General features: G+C 38.3%; 1 protein-coding gene across 1 annotated transcript; it reads right to left on the bottom strand.

Annotated features, from left to right (window-relative positions):
• Positions 1 to 726: 726 nt before the first annotated feature.
• On the bottom strand, positions 727 to 1,260 carry LOC104244934 (agamous-like MADS-box protein AGL29). Its single transcript, XM_009800457.2, has one exon. The coding sequence runs from the start codon at positions 1,258 to 1,260 to the stop codon at positions 727 to 729; it is 534 nt and encodes a 177-aa protein (XP_009798759.2).
• Positions 1,261 to 8,861: the final 7,601 nt, after the last annotated feature.

Raw genomic sequence — 8,861 nt, 5'->3', positions numbered from 1 at the left:
GGTTTTATGTATATTGGCATTTAAAATAGGACTAAAGGCTTTATGCATCATTGGCATTTAAATAGATATGATTATTTCACTAAATTCAATGGAGATATTTAGTTGCTTATTAAAAGGGGACAACTTTTCTGAAAGGACACTTCAAATTAATTTTTTTTAATAAATATTTATTTTTAACTACAATATTTATGGTATTTACATTTATTTAAAAGGGTATTATGGTAATTTAACTTTCTAGTTAAGAGCTTCCCACTTTTATAATATATATATATATATGCGCTATTTCTCTTAATTATATTGCATATTAAAATGCTGTATGAAATGCTTAAAGTACTAATATAAGATAATGGACAATTTTTTTTTCCGTATTTCTTCTTGTCTTCGGATCTGATTCTTTTTTTTTTCTTTTTCACGAGCATAACACATTAAAATGTGCTTTTTCGATTAGATCTATATATATACTAATATCTATGGAAGTGAATAAAACCCTTAGCCACGTTATGTTTTGATTGTGATATTTATAAGATTATAATTTATGTCTGAATACAGAAGTAAGAATTTACATCGGAGAAAACGTATAATAAAAAATAAAAACTATCATATATTAATAATGGAAATTAATCTTAGGAGAATACAACTTGAAACATCATAAAAACAAACTAAAAAGTACAAAATAAAATACCTCACATCCTAAACATTAGGTGCATTAATTATTTTTTAGAGAAGCTACGAAGAAGATGAAGATGAAGATGAAGCCTCATTTTCCAACTGCTTCAAGCGATTATTTATATTAAAAATATTTGTGCTTAACCAATCTTCAAACTTTGTTACTTCATCTGCATTAAACTGCTCAATTGACTCCCACCAGTATTCCTGCCCGCTTTCTTTCATTTTGTCAAGTAGAAGAGCATGAGCACTTGTAATTTCTTTTATATTGTCAAACACTTCCCTCTTGTTATTGAGTTGATTCACTTTGTTTCGTGCATTAGCCGCAACTAGACGAGTACTTTCACTTAATTGCGTATTAGGATTAAAGAAACGATCAATAATTGCTTCAGGTGTAGGATGAAAAAATGAAAAAGGCTTACCGGTTGGGGAAAAGAGTACAATTCCAATGTCAACATGGCATAGCTTAACAAGTTCGCTAGCTTTTTTATATAGACCCAAACGACGCTTTGAAAATGTCGCATAGCGGTCATCTTCACTTTCTATCTTTTTCATTGGAATTTTTTGTCGTCCTCTAGTCTTCTTACCCTCCATCGCTAATAAAATTATAAAGAAGTATAATATAAAACTTATTGTTGAATAGTTTTCTTTAAGAAATGACACTTGTGAGAAATAGAATATCATGGCTATTTATATATATCAAGACTTCATCATAATAAATTTCTAACCAAATATTATAAATGAAAGAAATCAAAGAAATCTAAACTTTTAAGTTAACGAAGTAAATATTTTATCATACTAACTAAAATTTAAAAGTTTTGATTAGAAACTAAGTACCAGAATCTTTGAAATTTAACTCAAATAGGAAAATAATTTAATGTGTTTAGAAATTCATCAAAATTTAGGAGTTCTAGGAAGATTTAAAATTTAACTTGAATAGGAATGTTTTAATGAATTAAAATAATAAAAATCAAACTTTCCAAATGCATAACGTTAACCAAATCTGAAAATTTAAGTTTAATTGGAAAAGTTTTAATGTTCTAACTAAAAAAAGTACAACTATAATTAGAACATAACCAAATTAAGAAAAAACGTTAAAACTGCATTACTACAATAAAAATCTGAAATTGCTTGAACTAGGTAAATAATTAATTACTCACTAATTTTATCAAGTACTATTTTTGAAAAGCAATATAACTAAGAGGAACACAAGTGCATACGAAATATGTTCTCAAATATACGAAGAACACTACAAATAGAACTATGATAAATTGTACACGTGATACTATAGAAAGTACAATTATTGGAAGCAATTCGAGATACCGAAATACCCTTGGTCGTCCAAAGACCCTTCACTTATATATTGTTAAATAATCCACATAAAATTAAGAAAATAGTTCCATTACGTGTCATCATATCGTGTACATATGACTAGTATAATGGCTCAACTTTAAGTTCAAGCGTCAATCTTAGAGGCGGAACCAGGATTTGAAGGTCATGGGTTCGAAGTTTCAATTTTTTTAAGTTATTGAGTTCTTAATTAATATTTAGTACATATTCAATAAATTTCATAAGACAAGTACAGGGTTTGGATCAAAACTACTGAGTTCGATCGAACCCGTAGCTGATGAGCTCGCTTCGACCCTGATCAAACTATCAATAATTTCCTGTGAATCTGAATCAATGATCTTAGCTAAGATCAAATAAAATGACTTAATTACATGGTGATTTAAAAACTGATAACGATAAGTCAAATTATTAAGCGAAAAAATCTAACCAAACCATAGGAGAAACAACCCAAGATAAAATATGCCAATAGCAGGTGTTGCGACCAAAACACTCACGCAAGTGCACGTGATCGTCAAGTAATAGAGTAGTGAGTAGAGTATCGTTCCCACGAAGACTTATGATTAACTGTTGACTGATTCAAACCCAATTTCTTTATCTACCTAAGAGATTGTTCATTAAAGAGAGATGTAATTGTTTTACTACTTAAACTATAAAGAATTAATCTAACTAACACAAGTACCCAAACGAATAACAATTACGAGTAACAAACAGTAGGAGAAGATATTCCAGGGTCACGGGCATAGTCAACAATCGTGTTGTGTTCTTGGCTCAAAATGACTAATCAATTTATTTGTGTTATTGATTGACAGGGTTGATATTACTCATAAGAATCTGTCGAGTTCTTACTCGCCTATTCAAGTCAACTCAACGCCTTTATGTCTATGGTATTAAAATTAACAAGAACGCATTTACAATTCCTGTATTTCAACCAAGCAAGACAATCAGGTATATGTCTATCCCAATTGCAAATCCGTTCCCCGAGGCCCGGGTTCAAGAACTTGCTCTATTTAATTCTATATGTAATCTAAAGTTCCCACTTTCGAGTTCAACTAAAGATTCGTAGATAGTATTTCACTGTTAGCTACTCAGCAAAATAATTAACCGCAGAATTAAATAAACAACCCAATATGATAAACCAACTTTGTAGAATTAAACTTCAAACAACAACATTCATGTTTCACCCATGACCCCAGAACAATGGGTTTTAGCCACTCATACTAGTGTTCATCATAAATAAGTTTAATTTCATCACAAAACAGCAAAAACAAGAGAAGAAAAGAAGAACTTGATGGTCAAAACTCCTCCTTGCCTCTCTATTTCCTCCACTAAACTATGAAAAACTTCCTCTCTTTAACCTTGGGCGAGCTAGACTTTATATAGGTTAAACGGGTTTCCCTCCAGATTTCCAATTTTACCCCTAAATAACGTTTTTCCGGACCGGACACGCGCGAGCTCGCGCATAACTTCGCGCGTTTCTCCGCGCATGATTCTGCCTTGGCCTTTCTTACGCGCGAACTACTGCGCGACATCGCGCATTTCTTCGCGCACCTGGAGCTTGATTTCGTCCATTTTTTCGTCTCGTCCTTACGCGCACTCGACTCCGAGGGGTTGTTCTTGCTCATAAATCATTCCAATATCCTCTTGAAAGCATCATATAGGCTCTTCATCCTGCAATGTATACATATCACAATTAGAGCCTATTTTTCATCAATTAACCATAATATGTCATTGGAATATAATCAAGCGAAAGCATAAACAATAGCTAAATTACCTAGATTTCGCCTATTATCAGCAGGTCATATAAAATACATTCGGATAACCTTAAGGTTCTTTTTAAACTTTTAAGGGAGGGTAATAATGATTAATGAGATTAGTTATATAAGTTCTCTATGTGAATTTCATTTCTTGTTTGCTTTAATCATATAGTATCCGGAACTCACTAACACGATTAATTTAAATGTACGTGTCATAATCCTGAATTTTCAACATGGGACCGTGATAACGCCTAACATCTACTTGCTAGGCAAGCCGACAATGTTAAACTAATTATTCAATTTTTAAAAATTAACATAGAGTAATGATATTTAACGATAAATAAACTCAGAATTTAACACAGTGTTAATAGAAGTAAGGTGATGCTAACTACTCCCAGAAATCCAAAGTCACATGTACATAAGCAACTAGAGTACTACATAAATGGTCTGAAACAAAGCACAACTGTCTAAGACTAGATAAACAGTAAAATGGGGAAAAAAGGGGACTTCAGGACTACGGATGCCGTGCAGCCATACCTCAAGTCTCTAAATGTGACTGAATTCGAGTAGAAAACTACTATACGCCGCTGGGATCAACACCAGTATCTACACAAGAAGTGCAGAAGTGTAGCGTGAGTACTACCGACCCAATATACTCCGTAAGTGTCGAGCTTAACCTCGATAAAGTAGTGACGAGGCTATGACAAGACACCAACTTGAAACCTGTACCGTATATACATAGAGCAACAAAATAATAGGTAGGGCAATTAAAACATTAATTGGGAGGGCACATGTGTAATGACCCGACCGGTCATTTTGAGTATTTTAGTGTCGATCCCCTAATTTATGCTCCCTCTATGTTATATTGTGGTTATGTAACTTGCCGGGATGTTTGATTTTTGTTCAGAGTAAGTTTCAGAGTGAAATGGGACACATAGTCCCTAAGTTGGAGGTTTAAGTCGTAGGAGTTGACCGTAGTTTGAGTAGTATGAAGATGACTCTAGAATGGAGTTTTAACGGTTCTAATAGCTCCGTAGGATGATTTTGCTCTTAGGAGCATGTCTAGATGTTAGTTTGAGTAGTATGAAGATGACTCCAGAATGGAGTTTTAACGGTTCTAATAGCTCCGTAGGATGATTTTGCTCTTAGGAGCATGTCTAGATGTTGATTTGGATGTCCGTAGGTCGTTTCGTCATGAATTGGCAAATGTGGAAAATGGAAAATTTTGGAAAGTTTGACCGGGAGTTGTCTTTATTGATATCGGGGACGGATTCCGATTCCGGAAGTTGAAACATGTGCGTAATTTAGTGCCCGTGCCCCAATTGCAGCCCGTCATTATAGGGGCTATGTGAGCTGCCTTGTTCATTCGACACTTCCAGCCTCCAGCGGTATTCCGGCCACTCCTAGGCCCCAGGTTCCCCATTATGCACCGCCATTGTCTAGTGCACCTCCTGTATTGGGTGCTTTCAGCGATCAATCCAGCCGATCAGGCCTGAGCCAGTCACAGCAGCCACGTCCTCTGAGATCTTGTTTTGAGTATTGTGACACTCGTCATATAGTGAGGGATTGACCCAGACTCAAGAGAGGTGCACCTCCACAAACTACTCAGGCTCCGCGTATTTTGTCGGGTCTACATGCCATGGTTACCGCACCAGCTAAAGGTGGAGGTCGGGCAGGTATAGGTCACCCTAGAGAGGAAGGTCACGCCAGATATTATGCTCTTCCTGCTAGGATGGAGGTAGTTGCATCCGACTCAGTTATCACATGTATTGTTTCAGTTTGTCATAGAGATGCATTGGTCTTATTTGATCCAGGCTCCACTTATTCCTACGTATCATTTTACTTTGCTCCATGTTTGGGTGTATCCCGTGAGTCCTTGAGTTCTCCGGTCTATGTGTCCACACTTGTACGAGATTCCCTTGTTGTTGACCGTGTGTATTAGTCGTGTTTAGTTGTTTTTAGTGGTTTTGAGACCAGAGCCGATCTATTGTTGCTCAGTATGGTAGATTCTGATGTTATTTTAGGCATGAACTAGTTGTCTCCCTATCATGCTATTCTTGACTGTCACTCCAAGACTATGACACTGACCATGCCAAGTTTGCCACGGTTAGAGTGAATAGGTACTTTGGATTATTTTCCTAGCAGGGTTATCTTATTTCTAAAGGCTCAGCAGATGGTTGAGAAGGCGTGTGATGCGTATCTAGCATATGTGGGAGATATCACTATTGATACTCCTACCATTGGGTTAGTACCGATAGTGAGGGATTATCCAGATGTATCCCCGGCGGATCTTCTGGGCATGCCACTCAAAGGGATATCAATTTTGGTATTGATTTTTTACCAGGCACTCAGCCCATTTCTATTCCACTATATCGTATCGCCTTACCAGAGTTGAAGGAGTTAAAGGAGCAGTTGCGGGAGTTGCTTATAAGGGTTTCATCCGGGCCAGTGTATTACCTTGGGGGTGCTCCGATCTTGTTTGTAAAGAACAGGGATGGTTCTATGCGCATGTGCATTGATTATCACCAGTTGAACAAGGTTATAGTGAAGAACAAGTATCTATTACCACGTATTAATGACCTATTTGACCAGCTACAGGGTACCAGAGTGTTCTCCAAGATTGACTTACGTTTAGGCTATCATCAATTGAAGATTCGGGAGCCAGACATCCCGAAGACTACCTTCAGGACTCGATATGATCATTACGAGTTCCTTGTGATGTCGTTTGGGAGCCCAGCTCTCCAACAACATTCATTCACTTGATGAACAATGTATTCCATCCCTATCTTGACTCATTTGTCATTATGTTTATTGACGACATCCTGGTGTACTCCTGGAGTAGGGAGGATCATGAGCAACACTTGAGGACCGTGCTTTAGACTTTAAGAGAAAAGAGGTTATATGCAAATCAAAGTGTGAATTCTGGCTTGATTCGGTGGAACTTTTGGGTCATGTAGTGTCGAATGAGGGGATCAAAGTAGATCTGAAGAAGATGAAACAGTGCAGAGTTGGCCCAGGTCGTCTTCAGCTACTGAGATCCGGAGTTTTCTTTATTTGATAGGGTATTACCGTCGATTCGTAGAGGGTTTCTCATCTATTGTGCACTTATGACCATATTGACCTAGAAAGGTGCTCCGTTCATGTGGACTAAGGAATATGAGGAGAGCTTTCAAAAGCTCAATACAACCTTGACTACAACCCCTATGTTGGTGTTGACTTTGGGTTCGGGGTCTTATACTGTGTACTGTGATGCATCACGTATCTCGGTGTAGTGTTAATGTAGGACGGAATGGTGATTTCTTATGCGTCTAGATAGCTGAAGGTGCATGAGAAGAACTATACTATCCACGACCTCGAGTTAGCAGCTATTGTTCATGCCTTAAAGATCTGGCGTCACTGTTTGTATGGTTTCCCTTGTGAGGTGTACATCGACCACCAGAGACTACATCATCTGTTCAAACAAAAGGATCTTAACTTACGGCAACAGTACTGGTTAGATTTTCTTAAGGACTATGATATCACCATTCTATACCATCTCGGAAAGGCCAATGTGGTGGCCGATGCCTTGAGTCGCAAGGTGGAGAGCTGGGCAGTTTAGCATATCTACCAGTAGCAGAGAGACCATTAGCCTTGGATGTTCGGGCCTTGGCCAACTAGTTTGTTAGATTGGATGTTTTGGAGTCGAGCCGAGTTTTAGCTTGTGTGGTTTCTCGGTCTTCTCTTTATGATCACATTAAAGAGCGTCAATATTATTGGTGGAGGCAGATGAAGAAGGACATAGTGGAATATACAGCTCGATGCCTAAACTGTCAGCAGGTCAAGTATGGTCATCAACGGCCTAGTGTATTGCTTCAGAGATTAGAGATTCCAGAGTGGATATAGAAGCGGATCACTATAGGTTGTTGGGCTCCTACAGAATCGGAGGAAGTTCGATGCAATATGGGTAATTGTGGATGTATTGACCAAATTAGCTCATATCATTCCAGTAGTGACTACTTATTCTTCAGAGTAGCTGGCTCAAGTCTATATTCGCGAGATTGTCAGGATTCATGGCATGCCGATATCTATCATCTCTGACCAGGGTACGCAATTTACATCACGATTCTAGAGGGCTGTACAACATGAGTTTGGCTCGCGGGCGGAGTTAAGTACAACATTATACCTTAAGATAGATGAACAGTCCGAGTGCACTATTCAAATATTCGAGGACATGCTTCGTGCGTGTGTGATGGAGTTTGGGGGTTCTTGGGATCAGTTCTTGCTGCTTTTGGAGTTTGCCTACAACAACAGCTACCAGTCGAGCATTCAGATGGCTCCGTATGAGTTTTTTGTGGTAGGCGGTGCTGGTCTCTGGTGGGTTGGTTCAAGCCGGGTGAGGCTAGGCTATTGGGTAAATTGATCCAAGATCAACTTCGTACAACCCAATCCAGACAGAAGAGTTATGGGGATCGGAAGGTTCCCGATGTTGCGTTCATGGTTGGGGAGCGGATATTGCTCTGAGTTTCGCCCATTGAAGGGTGTTATGAGCTTCGGGAAGAAGGACAAGTTGAGCCCTAAGTATATCAGACCTTTTGAGATTCTTGATAGGGTTGGAGAGGTAGCATACATGCTTGCACTACCACTTAGTCTAGTTGCAGTTCATCCAATGTTCCATGTTTCTATGCTCCGGAAGTATCACAGTGATCCGTCTCATGTGTTCGATTTCAGCTCGGTCCAGTTGGACAAGGATTTTTCTCATGTTTAGTAGTCGGTGACCATTTTGGACAGGCAGGTTCAAAAGTTGAGGTTAAAGAACATTGCTTCAGTGAAGGTTTAGTGGAGGAGTCAGCCAGTCGAGGAGGTGACTTGGGAGGCCAAGCATGATATGTGTAGCCGTTATCCGCATCTTATCACCACTTCAGGTATGTCTCTATACTCGTTTGAGGATGAATGTTTATTTTAAGAGGGGAAAGACGTAACGACCCGACTGGTCGTTTTGAGTATTCTAGCCCCGATCCCCTAATTTATGCTCCCTCTATGTTATATTGTGGTTATGTAACTTGCCGGGATGTTTGGTTTCAGTTTCGGGTGAGTTTCGGAGTGAAATGGGAC

This window comes from Nicotiana sylvestris, chromosome 9 (assembly GCF_000393655.2).
Source record: "Nicotiana sylvestris chromosome 9, ASM39365v2, whole genome shotgun sequence".
NCBI lineage: Eukaryota > Viridiplantae > Streptophyta > Magnoliopsida > Solanales > Solanaceae > Nicotiana > Nicotiana sylvestris.
The sequence above is the reverse complement of the archived record's forward strand: the minus strand, read 5'-3'. Positions and strand labels throughout refer to the sequence as shown.